A 25631-nucleotide genomic window follows, 5' to 3' on the forward strand; every position below is an offset into this window, starting at 1 on the left:
GAGTCATTCAAGTCGGGATGCATTCTAGAGTCATTCAAGTTGGGACAAATTCTAAATTATAGCTTTTTGTAGCTATTTTGTTTTTTTGGAAATTATTCATTTTTTGTGTGGTCTTTGATGTGTAGGAAAACTGGAAAACCTCAAACCACATGTCCAGTATGGTGACCACCAACTTAGTTTACATGCACCTGGGCCTCTATTCACCAACCCATTATTAGACTTAAGAAAAAAGAATTACATAGAACCAAGAAAAAAAACACCCAGCATTTTAATATGTACAGGCTTTCACTGTGATAACTTCCTTAACAATCTGTTCTTCACTAAGATTGATGCAGATAGAGGAGGTTAGTACCAAGCCTTACTCAAAATTAAAGCACAATAGACAATTTCAACTTAAAGAATAGTTTTTATTGTCAGAATTGTTTAGTGAATAATGGGACTAGGAGCATACACTGAACCAGGGTAATCAGTTAAATAACTACTTCACTGGTGGGACAGCTTTTTTAGAGGCAGAGTAAATAAAATAACATCTTTTATATAAAAATGTAAATTTTTCTCCTAGGCAACTGTGATTTTGAGGTGGACACGTGTTCATGGAGCAACTACAACAACGACACGTTTGACTGGGAGAGAGGAAGTGGTAGAACAGCCACCACCGGCACTGGACCCTCCGTAGATAATACCTTCAAAAATTTGACTGGTATATGTCACACATGGATTTGTGTTTTTTACGATTTTAATGTTCATATATTAAAAGAATGAGACAGCAGAAATTATTTGAATTACTTAAATGTCATGTCAGCCTTGTTCACATTAAATAGTTAAACGAACTTCACATTCTGACAAGTGTGTTATTTAATCTTCATATGCAATAAGTTATCATAAAACAAGTAGGCATACCTGGAATTTGCTAGAAATAATTAGTGAGCTAACCTTCATGGCAATGTTGTTTTTTGTATTCAATTTTTGCATGGAATGTGGGTTATCTTTTTTATGTGACTTTTATATGTGTTATAATATGTGGTTGTCATTTCAAAATTACTTAGGGTCATTTTGAGCATTATACGAGTTAATGTCACTTTCTAGGGCACTACATGTTCATTGAATCATCTGCGCCGCGCAGTCCAGGAGACAACGCCATCCTCCAGTCGGCAACATTTAGCGGCTCGAGCTCGCCACTTTGCCTGCAGTTCTACTACAACATGTATGGTAGCAGCATTGGTTCCCTGCGCGTGTGGGCCCTGCCTCAGGGAGGCAACTCTGTCAAGGTGTGGGAGCTTAGTGGAAACCAGGGCCTCCAGTGGAGCCAGGCTACAGTCAATGTTGGTCAGGCCACACAGTTTCAGGTTTGTTGTACTATTGATGTATAGGCTACACAATGTCGGGTTGGTTTTGTTATTACTTTTTCTGTACAATTGTAAACGTGTTTTTTTGTTTTGCTTTTGAATTTGTTGAAAATACATCACATTTTCATGTTCTTTTTGCTATGACTTTGCTTTTAAACTTTCAATGAAATCTTGATTTAAAAAAATAAAAAATATTTTTTTTATTTTTTAAACAACATTTTTGGCACAATATGTGGCTTGCAACTAAAACTTTTTTTTTGTCATAACATCCCATATTTTTCATTTAGGTACTTTTCGAAGCTATTCGTGGAAATGGTTACCAGGGAGATATAGCAATAGATGACGTCACATTCCTGGCTCAGACGTGCACACTGATACCTACCAATGCGGACCCTTCTGTTACCACGACAACTGCCCAGCCTATAATGGCAACAGCCCCAGCTACCCTCCCTGTCGGGTTCGTGTGCAACTTTGACACAGACGTGTGTGGGTGGACCCAAGACACAACAGACAATTTTGATTGGACAAGATACAGAGGAAGTACAACCACTGCTGGCACTGGCCCGACCAATGATCACAGTGGAGGTAAAGAAATCTTTTTTTTCTTGTTTATAGAAATGTACAATTAATGAAAGTTCATCATTTTAAAGTCTTCATTATGGAAATTCATGATTAATTTATATATAGGTTTTGCAATTGTGTCTTATAATTTACAATTAGAAAAGTATACTTTGTTATGTGTGACAGTTATTTCGAAGTAATATTGAGCTGAGACATAAACAATATTGTCAATTGATATACATTGTGTTAATTTAATGATTATTATTTGTTCTTCATAAGAAACATTATAGGGGTCAAAATTGGCATTATTTATGTAGAAAATAAAAGCTGAATGAAAGATGGGTTTCATGTTCAATCCCTCTCAGATTTGTCTTATTGTTACCATTACAACAAGATGCTTAATAATTTGTTAACCAAGCTGGTGACGTTTGCATGTATAAATGTTTAAGATATCTTATGAATTGTGTTTGGTTTAAAAGCTCATTCAAGCTTAAGGAATACTACCATTTTTCTACTTAGTTTATAATTAAAACTAATCTTATTTTCCCAGGTGGATACTACATGTACATTGAAACCTCCGCACCCCGCCGACCAAATGACCTGGCTCGACTGATAAGCCCTGCGATCAACGGTGCCTCCACCATGTGCGTGACGTTCTGGTACCACATGTACGGTCAGACCATCAAGGCCCTCAACGTCTATCTCTCCCAGGGCACCACCTTGGGTTCCCCGGTGTGGACTCGAACTGGGAACCAGGCCAATGCCTGGAAACTGGGCACCATACAGATACTTGGAGGAAGTGCCAGCAGTCAAATCACAAACGTAATATATATATACATATAATTTATATATTTAAGTGATACCAGTCTAGTTACCAATGTAATAAATAATGTATAGTTCCAGCAGTCAAGTTAGCAATGTAATTAATATTTATATAGTGGAGCTGAATTCTGGGAAAATGGGGTTTAACGCATGTGGGTACAGTAGATTAGCCTGTGCAGTCAACAAGGATGTGGGTACAGTAGATTAGCCTGTGCAGTCAATGAGGAGGGCACTTTCGGCCTTAGCTGAATTTTCGCTAAGACTTCTGTTCAACAACAAATAACAAGTTACTGGAAAGTGTCATCCCTGATAAGCCAGTGCTGACTGCACAGGCAAATAAGCTACAAAAGAGAACTTTTTATGCACAAGCATTCAGCCTTGTATTCCTAGAGCCAGGCTCAAAGTGGTATTTGGAAATATTTGATACAGTAAATTGTTTTTTTAAGAAGGTTGCAACAATTTTGACTGCAGTTATATTTGTTTCCCAGTTGTGTATTTTACTGACTTGTTTACAGAAATGTGTCTATACTTATCGTGGAGGATACTCATAAATGCTTTTCAAATGTTTCTCAATTTTTATATTTTTTATCACCAGTAAGTTAAACATAATAAAGAAATATATTTTGTAGCCCTATTTTGTTAGATATATTTTAGCTTTGTTTTATATATTGGCAATTTTGGGTTTATTTAATGTGGTTTTGTTGGCAGGTGATGGAGCATAACATGAAAATGTAAAATACAAAAAAATCTTTATACAATTAAAAAATATCAGAGATAATGTGTACCTGTGCTTGTTTGTCTCAGATGGTGTTTGAGGGAGTGTGTGGATCCAGTTATAATGGGGACATTGCCATTGATGACATTACCTTGACAGCAGGACAGTGTACAGGTATACCCTGATTAACCATTTGCATGCTGGGAAATTTGTTGTCTGCTAAAATGTTGTCTGCTGCATTTCTAAAATTATTTTTTTTCTTAGATTTTTTTCAAAGAATACTATCAGAATAGCAAACAGTTTGGATCCTGATGAGACGCCACGTTTTGTGGCATCTCATCTGGTTCCAAACTGTTTGCAAAGGCCTTCAAAATTCGGTTCCAGCATTGAAAGAGTTATTGTCCAGAATCAAAAGAAAAAAACAAACAACAAAAACAAAATTGTCTTCCTCAGAACTTGTTTAAACGGGATAGTTTAAATGGATATGTCTTCTGTGGTATTTTTATGTTTCAATTAAAGTTTGGACCTCAAATATAATGTTAATGCAACTTACATTACATATTATTTTTCATTTTTAACATGTTAATATGCAACTATATTTCAACAGTTATTTTCAGCAGGTCATAATTATCCAAACATAAGATTTTAAAACTCTTTCATGCTAATAAGGAAATTGAAATTGTCTATATGCAACCAGCATAAAACCAGACCAGCCTGCATCAAACGTGCAGTCTGTTCAGGTTTTATGCTTGTTGCTGCTCATCAGTACCTGAGGATTGGCTATGAGGCCTCTAAATCTTTTTTTTTTAAAGGACTTAAAAAATGTTATTTCTAATACTATTCTTCTGTCATTTTACTGAGTCAATGTTCAAAATGCTCATTCAATAGTCATAATGTTCAGTCAATGTTTATAATGCTCAGTCATTGTTTGTAATGCTCAGTCAATGTTCATAATGTTCAATCATTGTTCATATTGCTCAGTCATTGTTCATAATGCTCAATCAATCTTCATAATGCTCAGTAATTGCTTATAATACTCAGTCATTGCTTATAATGCTCAGTCCTTGTTCATAATGCTCAGTCATTGTAAGTAATGCTCAATTGATAGTCATAATGCTCAGTCAGTAGTCATAATGCTTTGTCATGGTTTATAATGCTCATTTTTCATAATGGTCAGTCAATGTTCATAAGTCCATGTTCATAATGTTCAGTCAGTGTTTTGTTCATAATGCTCAGGCAATATTCGTAATGCTCAGTAATTGTTTGTAATGCTCAATCAATACTCAGTATGCCTAGTCATTGTTCATAATGCTCAGTCATTGTCTATAATGCTCAGTCATTGTCCATTATGCTCAGTCATTGTCCATAATGCTCAGTCATTGTCCATAATGCTCAGTCATTGTTAATAATGCTCAGTCATTGTTAATTATGCTCAGTCATTGTCTATAATGCTCAGTCATTGTTCATAATGCTCAGTCAAATGCTCATAATGCTCAGTCATTGTTCATAATGGTCAGTCATCACTTATAATGCTCAGTCATTCTTCATAATGCTCAGTCATTGTTTGTAATGCTCAATCATTGTTCATATTCTCAGTAATTGTTCATAATACTCAGTCATTGTTCATAATATTCATTCATTGTTCATAATACTCAGTTAATAGTCAAAATGCTCAGTCAATAGTCATAATGCTCAATCATTGTTCATATTTCTCAGTTCATGTTCATAATGCTCAGTAATTGTTCATAACGGTCAATCAATAGTCATAATGCTAAGCCATTGTTCATAATTCTCAGTCCATGTTCATAATGCTCAGTCATTTTTCAAAATACTCATTTATTGTTCATAATGCTGACTTAGTTTTCATAATGCTCTGTTATTGTTTATAATGCTCACTTATTTTTCATAATGATACGTTATTGTTCATAATGCTCGGTTATTTTTCACAAGGATCCAATACATCTACTACGGCGCCCGCTGACTGTACATTTGAGACGATCAATATCTGCGGCTACATCCAGGACAAGACAGACGTGTTTGATTGGTCGTTCCAGTCTGGAGGGACAGCCACTACTGGCACGGGACCAACCAATGACCACACTTACGGAACTGCATCTGGTATGTTGGCATGCTGAAAATGAAATCTTTGTAAAAGATATATTACTATATTATTTACTTTGAATCACCATAGCAGGGTACTCTCAATACTTAATTCAAGAGGTCAAGATTCCTAAATCATTCCAAAAACATTTTTTATTAGACAAATTATGAAATATGATTAAACTGTAAAATTCCAGCCTTTATGACCTTTTTGGATTAGGAAGTCTGGAACTCTATTATAAGAAATTTACATTGTACAAGATGATGAATATCTTATGTGTGTTTTAAATTCAGGCCACTATGTCTTTAGTACTGAATTAAATACAGGGCATTCAAATATGTTCACATTGGGACCTCTGTTTTTGTATGTAACACTCAGGTCACTACGTTTACATCGAGACCTCTGTTTTTGTATGTTACAATCAGGTCACTACGTTTACATCGAGACCTCTTTTTTGTATGTTACATTCAGGTCACTACGTTTACATCAAGACCTCTGTTTTTGTATGTTACACTGTTTTTGTATGTTACACTCAGGTCACTACGTTTACATGGAGACCTCTTTTTTTGTATGTTACACTCAGGTCACTACGTTTACATTGGGACCTCTTTTTGTATGTTTAACTTGGGTCACTATGTTTACATCAAATATTTTTGTGTATGTTACACTCAGGTCACTACGTTTACATCCAGGCCTCTGTTTTTGTATGTTACACTCAGGTCACTACGTTTACATCGAGACCTCTGTTTTTGTATGTTACATTCATGTAACTACGTTTACATTGAGACCTCTGTTTTTGTATGTTGCTCTCAGGTCACTATGTTTACATTGAGACCTCTGTTTTTGTATGTTACATTCATGTAACTACGTTTACATCGAGACCTCTGTTTTTGTATGTTACTCTCAGGTCACTACGTTTACATCGAGACCTCTGGAGCACTTCGTCAAGGTGATGTGGCGCGGTTATGGACGCCGTCACTCACCCCAGCCAATGGTGCTTGCCTCTCGTTCTGGTACAGCATGTATGGCACAACAATGGGCACACTCAACGTGTACGCCGTCCAGAACTCCAGCAACCCCAGCCTTGGCAGCCCGCTCTGGAAACGGACTGGAAATGCGGGAAACACCTGGATCCAGCAGTTCATTAATCTGCCAGCCCTATCCAACTATAATGTAAGTTCTTTTTCAAAAGCTATGCTTCAGGTATTTGTTTTTTCTACTTTTAATAGTTCCGTGTGATTCTTTTAAGTAATATTTTGACCGATTGACTAATCAGAAAATGGCATTTTCATCTGAATACATTTAGGTCCTGCATTTTTTATACTTTTCATGCTCAGTTTAAACTACCCACCAATATAAACTTCACTTCAATCATTTCAGGTGGTGTTTGAAGGTGTGCGAGGCAATGGCTTCTACTCTGATATTGCCATAGACGACGTCAAAATGCAGGCTTCTTGCCCAGCACCGGGTACATTAAGTTTTATGTAAAATAAACAAAAAAGCGAATTATTATTTTCAATCGATATGGTGAGGAAGCAAAAGAGACCTGGTGGATGCCTACAATTTTTTTTATTTTTTTTAATTTAATTGGACAATTTGTATTTGCTGCTAATCTAACAAACATCTTTTCATTTTGACCAAAGTTTGATGTTTTGCAAATGTGATGATGAGAAATCAAACTGAGATACAATCTTGACCAGAAATCCACTCCACTTTTAATGTTGGGAAAGCAGGGACAGTGTTTTTTCACACTGTTTTATTTATCCATTGAGGCCATTCCTGCCTCAGCTGTCATGATGCTTTCTGATGATATTATGACAGGAAGCGTCACCACAGCTGCGGTAGTGACGAAGCCATGACTTCTTGCAGCATGTTTGTATTTTGAAGTTTATGAGGTCCTTCCATGTCAAGGGCTGCAATTTGTGAGGACACTGCGTGTGACCCAGCACTCCTACCTAATTAACAATCAAGACATGCAAGGTTGAAAAAATTGTGAATTAAAGCTGGAAATGCAGGCTTTGTGTTTTTAATATAAGATATTTCATTTTTTGAAATGGTCCTGTGGGAGGAAACTGGAGTACCTGAAGGATACCCTACCTGTCTGGTATGGTGACCACCGACCAAACTTACATGTTTACGGGTAACAGGATTTAAACCAGGTCACCTAGATGAGAAGCCCTTGTATCAACCACTGCGCTAATTGGACAGTCTTTATAAAGGCAATTTCTATATACAGCTCTGGCCTTTGGTAATGAAGTGACAGAAACTTCAACTGGTCCCAACTTAACAGAGAGGCAGAGAATATCAGCAGCCTGAAAACTTTGATATAAGGTGGCAGCAACTAGCCAGGATCCCATTTTGGAGAGGAAGTTTGTTTCAGCAGTTCTTGGAGATTGGAAACTGTTTAAAAAAAGTGATAATGTGGTATGAAAACTGTGACAAGTGGATGCCAAATTTTATAAAGACTCAAGTATAAAGATTCTTCCCAGGTAGCTGACTCGAGGTTACATCTGAGTGTTTAAGGATTTCAATGCACTGAACCTGTACTGAAAAATAAAGTTGTAAACCTATTGCATGATTATTGTGTTCACAATTATTGTCCATACTTTTTAGACTTCATTATTAGAGGACATGGAGAGAAAGTTATCATTTATCAACATACTTAAACTGACACAGCCGACCCACACAAGACTTGGTCATGAACAAAAATAAAATTCATATAATGATGTAAAAATTTACTTTAAAGACCAGAATGTCCATATTAAAGAATGGTACAAAGAAGAGCAGGAGTTCAAAGGAATGAGATTAGAATTTCTGAAGGGAATTAAACAAGCAGATTGGAGGATAGTTCCGATAATAGGGGAGAAAGTTATTAAAATGTTTAAGAAATAGGTAATCAAGAAGATGTTCTGCTTTAGAAATAGAATGACAACAAGAACAGAACGAACAATATTCCTAATGTTACAAAATAAAATAACCAAATTTGATAAAATGAGATACAAATTGTCCTTTTCATAAGCATAATAGGCCTATTGCAGGATACAGTATCTGTATACAGTTTGAATTGGCTGCATTTTTTTTATATTGCTACTTTTTTGTTTATTGCTTATTTAACCCAACAAGTATTACACACAAAATGTTAATGAGTTGTCATGGTAACCCTGTGTTTCCCAGGAAACTGCGACTTTGAGGGAGGAGCATGCGGGTGGGGTAATGTTCGTACTGACGACGATGACTGGGTGCTGCTCCGTGGCAACTACACCGGGGATCGTAGCCATCTTACTGGTGACCACACGTTTGGTGCAAATCAAGGTGAGTGTTGGGCTGTGGACAAAAAACAAACAGCGTCTGTTCTTACATGATGTTGATGTATTTTTCTATAGATAAAGACTTGGTGATTGCATCATGGCCCAAATAACTGTTTTACCAACAAAAATATTTTACAATTATATCACAGTGGAGTAGAGGATATGGTGTCTGCCTATCGACCAGGAGGTCAAAGGTTTGATCGACACTGTGAAAGCATTGTTGTTTAGATCTCCCACAAAGATACCAAGTAATGGTTCTACTCAGGAAATGGACTCAACAGCATTTCAGTAAACCTAAGGTCTTTTAGTAATCAAGCTAAAATAAATAGGTTCACAATAAAGGTTTCTGACTTGCCTTTTCCCCATTCTCAGGCACGTACCTGTACATTGGAGATGGTAGCGTGACCCGCCCGGGCGCCAAAGCAGACGTCAACTCTCCATCCATGGTGCCCACAAGCAATAGTGGTGTCTGCTTCAAGTTTTGGTTTGTCATCACATCAGGCCTGGGAACGCTCACAGCGTCTGTAATAAAGGTAGATGCTTGTTGTCCCTGATTAGACTGTGCAAACTTCACAGGCTTCTCTGGGACTACACTTTGCGCATATGCATTTACCACCATTGGTAATCAGAATGAGGCTCATATAAAATTGTGAAACATCTTTCAATAGATTTAAGTATTTGAATGTAATTATAAACTTAGTTTATAAACTGAATACAAAACATGCCAATTTAATTTCACAATGATTGTTCATTATTTAACTGATAATTGTTTATTTAATGGCAGTATTCAGTAATGAATTGGTATGACAAATCTGTAAGAGTGTTTTTTGTCTAGTTTTTTTTCCCCAATTTTTTTTACCAAGGTCGATTAATAAAAAAAGTGTTCTATCCCAAATATATTGTGACAAATAAAACTTAAATTCTGTACCAAATATTCAGTAACAAATAAAGCGTAGGATTCATAAACAAATACATGTTATATGAATGTTTCAAACAGAACGGCACATCTTCGGCTAGGTGGGTGTTGTCAAACATGCCGTCAGGGGCCACAGACGGGGTTTGGAGTCAGGGACAGTTTGGCATTTTGAGTGATGTTAACTACCAGGTCATGTTTGACTTTGTGAGGTCGGCCTCAGTTAAAGGGTACATCGCCATTGATGACATTGTCTTCACACCTGGGACTTGCCAGAGTAGGTTCTGTCTTAGTGAAGCTGTCTTAACAACACTGTTCAAACTTATGATGTCTTAAATATACTGTCTTTACTTAAGTGTTTTAACTATGCTGTCTTGAATCTGCTGTCTTATCTATGCAGTCTTAACTATGCTGTCTTAGCCTCACTGTCTTAACTCTGCTGTCTTAACTCTGCCATCTTAACTCTGCTGTTTGAACTATGCTGTCTTGAATCTGCTGTCTTATCTATGTTGTCTTAGTATGCTGTCTTCACTCTGCCATCTTAACTATGCTGTCTTAACTCTGCCATCTTAACTATGCTGTCTTAACTATGCTGTCTTATCTATGCTGTCTTAACTATGCTGTCTTAGCCTCACTGTCTTAACTATGCTGCCTTAACTATACATGTACTGTCATAACTATGTTGTCTTAATTATGTTGTTTTGACTATGCTGTCTTAATTATGATGTTTAAGTTATTCTGTCTTAACTATGTTGTCATAAATATTCTGTCTAAACTATGCTTTCTTAAGTATGCTGTCTTAGCTATTCTGTCTGAACTATGCTTTCTTAAGTATGCTGTCTAAACTATGCTGCCTTAGCTATGCTGTCTAAACTATGCTGCCTTAGCTATTCTTTTTTTAACTAGGCTGTCTTAGAAAACTCTGCTATCTTAACTATGCATCTTTACTATGCTGTTGTAAATATGCTGTCTTTACTATGCTGTCTTAAATATACAGTCTTTACTATGCTGTCTTAAATATACAGTCTTTACTATGCTGTCTTAAATATACAGTCTTTACTATGCTGTCTTATATATACAGTCTTTACTATGCTGTCTTAAATATACAGTCTTTACTATGCTGTCTTAAATATACAGTCTTTACTATGCTGTCTTAAATATACAGTCTTTACTATGCTGTTATAAATATACAGTCTTTACTATGCTGTCTTAAATATACAGTCTTTACTATGCTGTCTTAAATATACAGTCTTTACTATGCTGTTATAAATATACAGTCTTTACTATGCTGTCTTAAATATACAGTCTTAACTTTGCTGTCTTAAATATGCAGTCTTTACTTTGCTGTCTTAAATATGCAGTCTTTACTATGCTGTCTTTAATATACAGTCTTTACTCTGCTGTCTTGAATACACAGTCTTTATTTACAATGCTGTCTTAAATACAACAGTCTTTACACTGCTGTCTTAAATATACAGTCTTTACTATGCTGTCTTAAATATACAGTCTTTACTATGCTGTCTTAAATATACAGTCTTTACTATGCTGTCTTAAAAAAACAGTCTTTACTTTGCTGTCTTAAATATACAGTCTTTACTATGCTGTCATAAATATAGTCTTTACTATGCTGTCTTAAATATACAGTCTTTACAATGCTGTCTGTAATAAACAGTCTTTACTATGCTGTCGTAAATATACAGTCTTTACTATGCTGTCTTAAATATGCAGTCTTTACTATGCCGTCTTAAATATACAGTCTTTACTATGCTGTCTTAAATATACAGTCTTTACTATGCTGTCTTAAATATACAGTCTTTACTATGCTGTCTTAAATATACAGTCTTTACTATGCTGTCTTAAATATACAGTCTTTACTATGCTGTCTTAAATAAACAGTCTTTACTTTGCTGTCTTAAATATACAGTCTTTACTATGCTGTCTTAAATATACAGTCTTTACTATGCTGTCTTAAATATACAGTCTTTACTATGCTGTCTTAAATATACAGTCTTTACTATGCTGTCTTAAATATACAGTCTTTACTATGCTGTCTTAAATATACAGTCTTTACTATGCTGTCTTAAATATACAGTCTTTACTATGCTGTCTTAAATATACAGTCTTTACTTTGCTGTCTTAAATATACAGTCTTTACTATGCTGTCTTAAATATACAGTCTTTACTATGCTGTCTTAAATATACAGTCTTTACTATGCTGTCTTAAATATACAGTCTTTACTATGCTGTCTTAAATATACAGTCTTTACTATGCTGTTATAAATATACAGTCTTTACTTTGCCATCTTAAATATACAGTCTTAACTTTGCTGTCTTAAATATGCAGTCTTTACTTTGCTGTCTTAAATATGCAGTCTTTACTATGCTGTCTTTAATATACAGTCTTTACTCTGCTGTCTTGAATACACAGTCTTTATTTACAATGCTGTCTTAAATACAACAGTCTTTACACTGCTGTCTTAAATACAACAGTCTTTACTATGCTGTCTTAAATATACAGTCTTTACTATGCTGTCTTAAATATACAGTCTTTACTATGCTGTCTTAAATATACAGTCTTTACTATGCTGTCTTAAATATACAGTCTTTACTATGCTGTCTTAAATATACAGTCTTTACTATGCTGTCTTAAATATACAGTCTTTACTATGCTGTCTTAAATATACAGTCTTTACTATGCTGTCTTAAATATACAGTCTTTACTATGCTGTCTTAAATATACAGTCTTTATTATGCTGTCTTAAATAAACAGTCTTTACTTTGCTGTCTTAAATATACAGTCTTTACTATGCTGTCTTAAATATACAGTCTTTACTATGCTGTCTTAAATATACAGTCTTTACTATGCTGTCTTAAATATACAGTCTTTACTATGCTGTCTTAAATATACAGTCTTTACTATGCTGTCTTAAATATACAGTCTTTACTATGCTGTCTTAAATATACAGTCTTTACTATGCTGTCTTGAATATACAGTCTTTACTATGCTGTCTTAAATATACAGTCTTTACTATGCTGTCTTAAATATACAGTCTTTACTATGCTGTCTTAAATATACAGTCTTTACTATGCTGTCTTAAATATACAGTCTTTACTATGCTGTCTTAAATATACAGTCTTTACTATGCTGTCTTAAATAAACAGTCTTTACTTTGCTGTCTTAAATATACAGTCTTTACTATGCTGTCTTAAATATACAGTCTTTACTATGCTGTCTTAAATATACAGTCTTTACTATGCTGTCTTAAATAAACAGTCTTTACTTTGCTGTCTTAAATATACAGTCTTTACTATGCTGTCTTAAATATACAGTCTTTACTATGCTGTCTTAAATATACAGTCTTTACTATGCTGTCTTAAATATACAGTCTTTACTATGCTGTCTTAAATATACAGTCTTTACTATGCTGTCTTAAATATACAGTCTTTACTATGCTGTCTTAAATATACAGTCTTTACTATGCTGTCTTAAATATACAGTCTTTACTATGCTGTCTTAAATATACAGTCTTTACTATGCTGTCTTAAATATACAGTCTTTACTATGCTGTCTTAAATATACAGTCTTTACTATGCTGATGACGTGATGAACATGGATTATTTAAGTAATAATATAAAATTTGCATGGGCAATTGAAAAATAAAGAACTGAATTTGATATGTTGCCAAGAAGTCAACATTGGTATGAGTGCTATACATGTAAATCTGTGTAGAGTGCATTTACTAGAATGTTACGGATTTATGAAGCTTCTTTTTATTTTATCCTCTTTCTCATTAATTGGACTTACAAGATGGAATTTAATAATGTAGTTTGGTATGCAACAGGCATGGTTTGTGTTTGATAAGAAAATACTATTTGATGAGAAATTATTATTGTTTATTATGTGCTGACTATTGTTTTATATGAAATGAGTTTAGTTGGATATAACAACTGTTTACTGAACCAATTTATTTTAGGTTTAAACAAATAACATAGCAAGTTTTGCTGTATTATTTGATCATAAGTGAAATTGTTAGAGAAATGCATTTTAAGAAAACGTTTATAGCAAATAATGTAAATGATGTTAAATACTCTATTTCAGCTCAGCCCACAGAGGCTATGAATGGAGTTTTCTTCTCCACACTGGCTCCTGGCTCAACACAACCCCCAGTCACCTCAGGTAAATACCAAATGGGAACCAGGGGACTGACTCAAAATAAGTATGTTTAGGACTGATTTGGTACCCATTATCATTTTTAGCATAGGTGCAACGCACCTATGCTTAAGGTATATACAACATTTCGAAAACCCACATCGATCGGTTGCCCATTATGAAGCCTTACCTGATCAAAAATCAGACGAAATATCTATATAATTAAGGATATGGTAATTCTTACAATTTTTTTTGGAAACGTTTTTCTAACGTTTTCTTCCAAGAATATTGCTGACACCGTTTTTAGTGAATTTTTCTAAGACCGTTTTACGTGAAAAAACCTTAGAAACTAAAACAAATTTCGTTCGTAAAACAATTCTGTTCTTGTTGATAGTGACCTCACACCTAATTTCTATTTCCGTTGTTTACTGTTCTGTGAGAGGTCAAATGTTTACATAACTGAATTCATAAGGCCCTGGTTTAAGGATATGTAACATTTCATCGGTTAATTATAAATAGATATTAAAACATATTCTCAGCAGGAAGTGGGGCATAAAGCACTTTTATTCTTTGACAATGTGTAAAAAATGGCGGAGTACGATGAATGTTTTCTGATTTATGACATGGATTCTGACCTGCCTTTCTATGGATTTGATGAAGTAGAGTTGAAAGTAATAGAGATGTGTTAATTGAAGTTAAAATGATTTACTTTGAGCTAGAAATTAACGTTACGAGTAGAGCTACCGGTTTAAATGTGGCATCGGATTTAATGGATTCGCGCGAATTCTGGACGAGTGTTGTGTCTGTAAAATATTAAATGGAAAGCTGTAAATGTATCAAGTCGGAAAAGAAAACGGATGGTTGCATAATGGTATGCGTGAAATAATGTAATTCTACGTATTTATTTTCATAGTTATGTCATTTTGTAACCATTCACAATCGTCACTATTTGGAATTCCCGTTTCTAAAAATAGAACAAGTTGGTAACAAGGGGGGCGACTCCTGATGTCAGCAATCGTTAAGGTTACAATATACTAAATAATCGAGTCATGAAGGGCTGTACTCTCTAAACAAATCATCATATTTTCCTCGAAGGCATGTTATACACTTTAGACTGTTGTTCTGGTTTTATCGTTTGGAGATATTGATAGGGTCAGCATAGGTGTTCACTACTAAATCCCTGAAATAGGACAAAGTTGGAGATTAAAGTAAAAAATGGCACTGCAAAAGGTAACAATCCACTAGAAAACGGCCGAAAAAAAAGGCGCAAAAACAGTCGATTTTGATTTGAGTCAAATTCTTTTTTGGTTTGAACATGACATATCTTTTTTATTGCTTAAATCGATTCAGCTAAGAATGCCCGTCAAGAAAAGGTATGGTTATGGGGGTCTCTATGTGCAAAATGTTGTATTTATTTTCGCTTGCACAATGTTGTATTTATTTTCGCTCAAAGTTGTCGCTTTTACATCGAAACATATAAGTAAAGTATTTAGTATATTTTGACCTAACATTTACTTTAGCAGCAACTTCCCTGTATCTTGCAACTATGCTTTCAGCGCCATCGGCGCTCTTGTTAGATCTTTGGAGTGCCAGAAAATACTTGTTAGTTGGTTGATGTAACCATACTTGTGTTAACCTCATAGATATAGATCAACCTATCAACTATATGAAATGTTATTCTCTTTTCATTAAATTTCCGAATCAGATGTTTCTTCATCTACAATATTTAACAAGGTTAAGAATGAATTGTTATCCTTTTTCAGCTCAATCTCTGTATATATGTACAACTGAGAATGTCACATTAAAGGGATCTTTTCACAGATTTTGGCATGTATTTAAGTTTGTCATTAAATGCTTTATACTGATTAATGTAAACATTGGAAATAAAAAGGTCTAGTACCAAAACAAGAAAAAAAATAAAGAAAGAAAAAAACAAAAACCCTCAACTGGGCTTGAACCACTGAGCCCTGGAGTAAAAGTCTATCTTTTGGACCACTCGGCCATCCGTGCTCATACAAAGAGTAATGTACTTATAATTTTTATAAGCAATCCTCGTAGTATAACAAAAAATAACAACAAAATTCTCTCCAAATTATTCAATTGTTTTGCGTTGCAAAGCTTTATAATTTTCAGGGTTTTTTTAAACGTCAAAAGTTGCATATAATGGATATTTTAGAGCATGGTGAATGTTCAGTATTACTGTTTCCTCACAAATATCATAACTACAACAATAATTTGCGAATCTGAATTTATTTTTTTAATTGAATGTCAATTTAGCAAAATGTGAAAAGGCCCCTTTAATAAGTTTCATCACATCACAGCTTTATCTTATGATGACTGTACCATTGAGTTCGTCACACTGACTTGTTTCATTCTTTAAGAGCTCCATCATAGTTTAACTTTAACTATTAGAACGTCTGTCATATCAATGTTTCATCCTACATCACTATGTTTGATTCTATCATAGCTCCATCCCAGTATGACTGTAACTTTGAGAATGGCCTCTGCACGTGGCAGCAGGCTCAAGATGACCAGTTTGACTGGACTCGTAACCATGGCGGCACCACTACCCTCCTTACTGGACCCTCTATTGACCACACCACCGGAACAAGTATGTTTGAATTGTTCCCCAGTCCCGGCCATTTGTAATTTATATGGTACTGTATCAAAGAATGAAAAGAATTATATTTAGTTCCATTTTGTGTTTTTCAGGTACTGTATTAATTGCACTAAAGAATAGTATCTAGTTCCCATTTGTCATTTTTCTTGTTTTGTATCAATTGAAGTAAAGATTAATATCTTGTTCCCATTTCTTTTTTTTTGTATTGCATCAATCGCATTACAGATTTGTATCTAGTTTCCATTTGCTGTATCATATTTAAAATTAAATTATAAATCTAAAACTAAGAGCCACAAATCTGGAGACAAAAACGAAACTAGCAAATACAAACATAAAATTACCTCTGAAATTAAATACCTCATGAATTTCTTTTCCACATTGATTGTTTTGCAATTTTGATAACTACAATGTGAGTGTTTTTTTCAGATCAAAGAAAACATTTTTGTTTCTAACGCTTATTGCCTTTAACCCTTTCCTGCTCAAAGACAAAACGAAAATGGCAATATGCAACCACCATAAAACCAGAACAGCCTGCGAGTAACTAGCAGTCAGTTAAGGTTTTATGCTATTTGCTACTCATCAGTATCCTAGGCTTGGTAATGAAGCCTTTCAAACATGAATATAGCAAGAAAGGTCTTTAATTAAATCACATTTCTAATGGACTGCAAACACATCAAAATGCGTTTCAAAGCATTAAAGGGTTAGATGCTTATCACATTACTGCTACTTAGCATGCATTCATGTCAACTAGGCTCTGGATATATTTCTTATCATGTTGCTACGACTAAACATGCTTTAAGCCCTGTTTTCCCAAAGCAAGTCTCACATGCATAAATTTCCTTCAGGTTCTGGATACTACATCTACATTGAGGCCTCGAGTCCTAGAGTGCTGAACGACACTGCCAGAATCGTGAGCGCCGCCATTACATCCACGTCATCTAAGTGTCTCCACTTCTGGTATCACATGTACGGTACCCATGTGAACACTCTCAACGTGTACAAGATGGTGGGAACCGGTCTGGGTACGCCCGTCTGGACACGTACTGGGACCCGCAGTGACCAGTGGTACAACGCTAATGTCGACATCCAGGTTCTACTTTGTTTGTCATGTTTCTTTTTTTTGATACTAGTCTGAAGTCTTTGTAAAATATAACTTAAATAACTTCAAAATAAGGAAATTGGCAGTCTGAGAGATTTGCAATTGCTATACCATTTTTTGAAGTAAAGCTGTTATTAGCTCACCTGAGCACAACATGCTCATGGTGAGCATTTGTGATCACCTTTTGTTCATTTTTTGTCATTCGCTGTGCGTTGTCATTTGTCAACACTATAGAAGTCACATTTATTGTTTAAAGTTCATGTTACTTGTCCAGAAGATTTTTATGTTATTTTGATACCTTGGATTCTTTTGAAAACGGTTCCAGTCCATAGAAAAACATGGCTGCAAGAGTGCAGTGCAGTTTTCCTGATATATCTATTGTGCAACCTTGTGAATGCTAATTTTTGCCCAATCATCATCAGAATTTGTCAGAGCAGTTCTTCTATTGATATCCTGGCCACATAAGTTAGCAAATAGTTCCATTTGTTCAAAAAAGAGCTGTTGGTGTGGGATAGCAGTTTTTCTTATATTTTTATAGTGAGAAATTAAACACGCTCTGAACAGATAACTTTATTTGGGTCTCAGGTGAGCGCCTTAGGGAAATTGGTCCTCTTTTTTCATTTATATATTTGTTTAAAACCATCAATAATGTATTTTAATTGCAAATTGTAAATAATCATGTTCTATCGTTCTTATTAATCAGGGGAGCTTTCAGTACAACATCGTGTTCGAAGGTGTAAGGGGTACTGATTATAGAGGTGACATTGGACTGGACGACATCTCTCTCACTGATGGCACATGTACAGCAACAGGTTTGTATTCTTCATTACGAAATATGTCAAATATGTTTTAATCTGAAATTTCTTCATAAATTATTTATGGTCCATATTTTATCTCAGATGTTTCTTTTTTTGGTTGCAGGCATAGATTAAAAAATCGTAGATCTTTTTCTTGAGACCAGGCTTTTTATTCATTACGGCATTGTTTGCAGCAATTGAATATCTATATTTCACTATTTAAAATAGATAATACTCAAACTGTGTATGCTTTTAGCACTTCTCAAGCACTTCTCAAACACAAGCTTACCCTGAAAGAGTCCAAGTAATTTAACTGACCAACTTTAAAAAGGCAAATACTTTTGAATTCAACACAAAAAATCAACAACAACAAAAAAACATCATGGATGTTTTTTCTGCAGGTACTACGAGTGGAGGTTGTACTTTTGAGGATCCAAACATCTGCCAATTCATTCAGGACACTACGGATGATTTTGATTGGACGAGAAAGTCTGGTCCCACCACAACTCAGCAGACTGGACCTCCAAACGACCATACACTTGGAACCAGTCAGGGTAAATATGATTATGGGCATTGTTTTTCGGTGTGTGCACTTGCCTTCTTATAAAGATTGGAGACAATATAATTACCTTTTCATTTTCTGCTGTTTAATAAAGTCTATCGTCATATCATTGATTGAAATTTCTTAAAGTTATTGAGAGCACAACTATGTGGAAAATTAAATCAGGATAAATACTCATTTTAGTAATCTTGATTTGTACTACATGTATATTGATCTTTTTTTGTTCTGAAACTCTGAATAGCATAATTATTTACACAAACATAAAACTAGCTTACACAAATAAATGTATAAAGTACCTCTTGTTAAATAGCACATAAAAACAGCTTCTTTCCATTTCTAATTGCGATTTAAAACAATATCTCATCTTAAAGTAATTTCTAGCCTGATGCTTCCATCCTATCCCCTAGCAGCAACTTCTCATGGAGCCAACATCATGATTTTGAGTTAACCCTTTACCACTACGATGCATAGTGAAAATGGCTATATGCATTCATCACAAAACAAGAACAGCATTCAATTGAAATGCAGTCTGTTCAGGTTTAATGCTGTTAGCTGCACATATTAGGGTTGGAAAAAAAGGTTTTAAGATCCAATCTTATGAAAAAGGTCCTAAATTTAATTTGATTTTCAAAGGTTCTATGAATGCCCCAAAGTGCATATCTAAGAGGTAAAGGGTTAAATGAGATAGCAATGCCATGATATGTAAAAATATTTCTCATCCTGCTCTCAGGCTCATACATGTACATCGAAGCGTCCGCCCCACGTACGACCGGCCAGAAAGCTAGACTGTTCAGTCCCATCAACACAGCTACCAATGGGGCTTGCGTGACCTTCTTCTATAGCATGTACGGGGCCACCATGGGGACGCTCAATGTGTACACCAAGGTTGGGTCAGCCCTGGGCTCCCCTGTGCTCACGACCTCTGGTAACCATGGCAACAAGTGGCTCCAAGGTCAGGTCACTGTGACCTCTGTATCTAGCTGGCAGGTGAGGGCTTGCTTGTTGTCACTGTGACATCTGTATCTACCTGGCATGTGATGACTTGCTGGTTGGCAATATTTAAAAATTAAATGTACTGATAATTAAACCACTTTGGATTATGTCCCCCTTCGAAGAAGAGGGGGTATATTTTTTTGCTGGTTGTTGGTCGGTCAGTTTGTCTGTCTGTTCGTTTGTCTGTTTGTAGACCAGTTAATTTCTGATCAATAACTCGTCAATAAATTGAGGAATTGGCTTGATACTTCACATGTGCATTTGCCTTGGACAGTAGATGACCCCTGTTGCAATTGGGTTCACTAGGTCAAAGGAAATGGTCACTGTCACAATGGGAAAATAGTTTTCTGATCAATAACTCATAAACAAATTGATCGATTGCCTTGATACTTCACATGTTAATTGGCCTTGAACAATAGATAACCCCAATTGAAATTGGGGTCACTAGGTCAATTGGTCAAGGTCCTTGTCACAATAAGAGTGAAAATCATTTCTGATCAGTAACATACTCAACGAATTTACTGATGGGCTTGATACTTCTTATATGCATTTGCCTTGGACAGTAGATGACCCTTAATGAAATTGGGTCACTAGTTCAAATCCCTGTTTTGGGGGAGGGGGGGGGCATAGTGTCATATTTAGAAAAACATGAAGAAGTTAAAACCTAACTTTAAATTCTGAATTACTAAATTTCTGCCTAAATAGTGTTATTATGTGAAATAAACACTAAAATATCATTATACAGTGAAACCTTGCTGTGGGACTTTTGGAAAGTGGTCGTAATAGCAAGGTGGTTTTAATGCTGAAGTTTCGTGAAATTTGATGGCAAGATAACAAAAATAGTGAATTGTCAAACTTTAATCTTGTTTCATGCAAGATAACAGTAACATAACAGTAATCAATAAAAACAATAAAAAAAGTGAAACACAATTTTCATCAGGATTCTATCCTTTACTCTATATTTAAAGAAACTTAAAAGAAATTTAATTGTTGTTTGCTTAGAAGTATTTTTTTAACTTAAACCACCTACTTTTCAATGCTTTTTTGTAATCTGCCACATTAAAATGTTAAAGATTCCATATCTATAATAAAACAGAAGTATATTTTATCTGAAACTAAAAGTTAAAATTGCAGATGACATTTTAAATCTGACAGCAGTTTTTTGAAAACGCAGTTTAAACTTATTAGTGCAAATGTTTCAATAGCATATATAATTTTTTGTCTAAACGTTGTCAATAGGTTATCAGCTGCATAAAAATGTGTTTAACTAGATTGATGTGCAGCTATCAAATGACAGAGTCAAGCAAATAATGTTTTGGAAGGACGGAAAAGTTTAAATCTTAACACACATGCGTTTTTCCAATGTCTAATAAATCAGCCAAATGCCATTAAGATTTCTTATTACTCGCTTTGATTAAATTAATAATTTATTTTAAATACAACTCTTTCCGTTTCCACTTATCCATTTTGAATACTGATATTGTATACATGTCGGTTTTATTATCCAAAAAGAACAAAACCATCTCACTCAATTATCCTAACTGTTAAATTATTTGCAGTCTTAAATCTTTAAAGTGTGTACCAAACAATAACCAATTTACCCATCAAAAACTCAATAACATGTGCTTATTATCAATAAAAAATCAAGGGTTAAAAAGAATAACAGTGGGTGAAAAACTAATATCCCGCAGTCAATGCCAAAAACAGTTGTCATTAATTGTGTCACAATGACTTCTTACACAAACCGATGGAATCAAAACACCAAATCAAGTAAGGTGTGAAAATTATTGGTTATTTGGTGGGTGTCAATTTAGAGCAGTTTCGTGGATAGGTACTGATAAAAGTGGTCAGTAATAGTGGAATAATGGGTTGGTCAGATTAGAGAGTGTAAAGACCATTGAAATACAGAAGAAAAAATGGGGGCTGAAAAGTGCTGGTTGTCTGAGCGAGTTGTTGTAATTAAAAGGTGATCATTAAGAGAGTTTTTACTGTATAATTTAGGGAAATCTTTATTTATATTATCAATTGCCTATCCAGTGTTTTAAAAAAAAATTTAACCTACATCTCTCAATTAAATAATGAAATATTAAAATACATAACAAAATATACAAATACATTTAAATTTTTATGTATCCTTTATCCATGGGATATGTTTTGACATGCTTTTAAGATAAAAAATCAAGATGTGGATAGGAGATTTCAACAAAAATAAAAATGTCTAAACAGCATCAAACATATAAAATAGGAAAATGTGTCATTTTAATAAAAGTGATCTGAGCTGTAAATAAAAAAACTCACAAAAAACAACAAATAATTTATATCTTGTTATTTTCTTAGTTGGCGTTTGAGGGAATCCGTGGAAACGGGTACACAAGTGACATAGCCATTGATGATGTGAGCATAGTTGATGGTGCCTGTACGGGGTCAGCTGGGTCATGCACCTTCGAGACAGACACCTGCTCCTGGTCAAACACCCCAACAGGCGACGATTTTGATTGGCTGAGGAAGGCGGGAACCACTGATACCACTGGAACAGGACCGAGTAGCGATCACACGATTGGATCATTCCTAGGTAAATAATGTGTTTACTCTGCCTTAGGAAAGCTAGAAATGTATTCTCATTATATTGTATTAATTTTGAAGATAACTCTTTTAATCAAATATTGAAACAAACATATTAAGTTTCTTGATTGAAAAAAGGAAGATGTCCTTTATTTGTATAAATAAGATTGTTGATGTTTTTTTTGTTGTATACATTGTATATGCAATAATGTGATTTGATACTAAATTAAATATACATAATATTTAAAAGAATTTTGTCATATTTCATTTTTATATATTTTAAGATTTGTTACCTTGTATCAATATTTGGTGAATTGCTTTCTCATACATTATAAATGAATAGACTTAAACTTAAACTGTCTATTAAAGGGGCCTTTTCACAGATTTTGGCATTTTTTTAACTTATTCATTAAATGCTTTATATTGATAAATGTAAACATTGAATCGTAAAAGCTCCAGTAAAAAATCAAGAAAAAAATTTAAAAAAGGAAAAGAACATTGCCCGGAGCAGGTTTCGAAACCAGTGACCCCTGGAGTCCTGCCAGAGTCCTGAAGTAAAAACGCTTTAGCCTACTGAGCTATTCCGCCGAGTACACATTCGTGACGTATTTTATACCTTATATAAGCAATCTTCGTAGTTTCACAAAATTTAACGACAAAAACAGAACTCTCCAAATTATTCAATCGTTTTGCGTTGCAACGCTTTATAATTTTTAGGTTTTAAAATCGTCAAAAGATGCATATAATGGCTATATTAGAGCATGGTTAATGTTCAGTATTACTGTTTCCTCACATATATCATAACTAAAACGAAAACTTACGAATCTGAAACAACTTTTTTCAATTTTGTCAATTTACCAAAGCGTGAAAAGATCCCTTTAACCATGTCTCCAGGTCACTACATGTACATCGAGACGTCCGCCCCTCGAGTCCCTGGCAACAAGGCTTGGCTCATCAGTCAAACATTCAACCCCTCTACAGCCCCACAGTGCTTCACTTTCTGGTACCACATGTATGGTAGCACAATAGGTATGTTGCAATTAGGTCGCATGGATGCAGCTGCAATTGAGCCTTGTTCTGGGAAAACTGGGATTAATGCGCAGGTGTAAAGTGTCGTCCAAGATAAGCCTGTGAACTCCACACAGGCCAATCAGGGCAGACACTTTTGGCTTGTATTGTAATTTAGTTGTTTAATTTTTTTATTTTGTAATGAAAATTCAGACAAAGTGGGAAGTGCCCCCATTTTCTATGAGCAAGGTTCATAAAGAATTTTTTGGGGCATCTTATGATGACTTGTGTTGCGTTCAAATGATCGAGCCTTATGAGTTATGTAACACATATCTGCGGTTCTAATATAATAGGTACTGGTTTTTATTTTTTCCTGATTTTTATTTATTAAAGAAAATTTGATTGGCATATTGTTTCCACTAACTTCTTTGCTATCACTGAAACTGCATTGCTTTTGGACTTTTTTTTATATGTGAATTAATTGTAATTTTGGATGTTTAATCTATGACAACAGACATATGAATATTTTGTATTTATTTCATTCATACACATTTAGAGTATATTAAGTTAGTTATTTGCTCATAATACTTGGTCTATTTTTCATTTAATACATGACCATACATTTCATAGGCACTCTAAACGTGTATCTGAACACCACTACGACTCAGCCTCAGCTCCTGTGGAGTCAACAAGGAAACAAGGGGAATAACTGGCTGCAAGGACAGTTCCCCATCAGCCCAGTTCCTTCCCTTTACACCATTTTCTTTGAGGGCATCAGAGGCTCTTCTTACCTTGGCGATATTGCTATTGATGACTTCACAATGCTGTTTTTTAACTGCGGATGTATGTAACATATTTGGTTTTATTTGCACATTTGTATTGATATAAGAAACGTAAAGGCATATATATTTGTGTGGGTTTTTTATAAATATTTTTTTCCTACATATTACTATTTATTGTTTCAAAGCTACTTTAACAATATTTATTCTGTTAAGAATTTACTTCACTTTATTTGTGTGTGAAAAATGAGATACTAAAATCAACTAAATAGCTGTACAGGTTAATATCCTTTTTTGGTCCCAAAAATTGTTTATGCCACATCTCCAGGCATTTAATATGATATTTCACATAGACATAGACTTTGTATATCATAAACCTTGTATTCCCGTGTTAAGACTTCTGTTAAACAGTTCTAGTAGTCCTGTATGAAGACTTACATAAAACAGTCCTAATATCTCCACTGGCATCCTTCTTTTCAGACCAGCCGGCTAGTGCCAATCCAAGCAGCATTTCTACAACACAAAGTCCGTCCTCTACACCCACACCAACACCTTTTGGTAAGTTTAAATCTGAATCAGCCCTTAAACCTTAACTCCTAAGATACACACTTTGATGTGTTTGTAGTTCATTCCAAAAATAAATTAATAAATTACTTTTCAAGTTTAAAAGGTTTCAATTCTTACCCTGCACTACTGATAAGCAGCTTACGGCATTAAACTTCAACAGCCTGCAAGGTACTTCTGGTTTTGGTTTTATTCTGGTGAAATATATGCATTTTAATGCTCCCCCAAAATTTATTTTGGGGGGAGCATATAGTCGCCGCTTCGTCTGTCCGTCCGTGTGTCTGTCCGTGCACAATTTTTGTCTGGGCTATTTCTAAGCAACTAATGACCAGAATTCAATGAAACTTTATGCGGAGCTTCACTACCAAGAGGAGATGTGCATATTATCAACGGGTTCTGGTCGGATGATTTTTCAGAGTATTGGCCCTTTGAAATTTTCTATAAAAAAGTTCTTGTCCCACAACTACTGTGCCATCAAGACGTTTCCTTTTATCTGAATATATAGTGCAATATTGTGACAAAAAAAACCTTTGGGGAGCATCACCCGTCTCCGACAGTTTCTTGTTCATTTTGCTTCTAAGAAGGTTGAGCATTTTTGTGAGGAAAAGCTTGTACCCTATCTAACATCTCTCATGAACATTGTTAAAGATGAGAGTGTCATTTTGTATGAATCATTATATTCTTGTTTTGCCTTAAATTTACACCAGTTTTTATGTTTTTGAAAGGTTTTA

At 34.7% G+C, this 25631-nt stretch overlaps 1 protein-coding gene across 1 annotated transcript in view; it reads left to right on the forward strand.

Annotated features, from left to right (window-relative positions):
• Positions 1–25631, forward strand: part of LOC127844445 (MAM and LDL-receptor class A domain-containing protein 1-like) — a 146457-nt gene that overhangs the window by 47423 nt on the left and 73403 nt on the right. Inside the window, exons 55-75 of the mRNA XM_052374653.1 lie at positions 563–700; positions 1087–1346; positions 1634–1931; positions 2458–2729; positions 3534–3618; positions 5395–5562; positions 6453–6718; positions 6926–7013; positions 8720–8857; positions 9226–9386; positions 9851–10043; positions 13866–13943; positions 16384–16527; positions 17382–17626; positions 18339–18447; positions 18834–18986; positions 19725–19981; positions 22325–22559; positions 23444–23578; positions 24188–24400; positions 24817–24894. Of these exons, the coding sequence (XP_052230613.1) occupies positions 563–700; positions 1087–1346; positions 1634–1931; positions 2458–2729; positions 3534–3618; positions 5395–5562; positions 6453–6718; positions 6926–7013; positions 8720–8857; positions 9226–9386; positions 9851–10043; positions 13866–13943; positions 16384–16527; positions 17382–17626; positions 18339–18447; positions 18834–18986; positions 19725–19981; positions 22325–22559; positions 23444–23578; positions 24188–24400; positions 24817–24894 (3714 nt within the window). The remainder of the gene's footprint in view (positions 1–562; positions 701–1086; positions 1347–1633; positions 1932–2457; positions 2730–3533; positions 3619–5394; positions 5563–6452; positions 6719–6925; positions 7014–8719; positions 8858–9225; positions 9387–9850; positions 10044–13865; positions 13944–16383; positions 16528–17381; positions 17627–18338; positions 18448–18833; positions 18987–19724; positions 19982–22324; positions 22560–23443; positions 23579–24187; positions 24401–24816; positions 24895–25631) is intronic.

The sequence above is a fragment of the Dreissena polymorpha genome, chromosome 1 (genome assembly GCF_020536995.1).
Source record: "Dreissena polymorpha isolate Duluth1 chromosome 1, UMN_Dpol_1.0, whole genome shotgun sequence".
Classification (NCBI taxonomy): Eukaryota; Metazoa; Mollusca; class Bivalvia; order Myida; family Dreissenidae; genus Dreissena; species Dreissena polymorpha.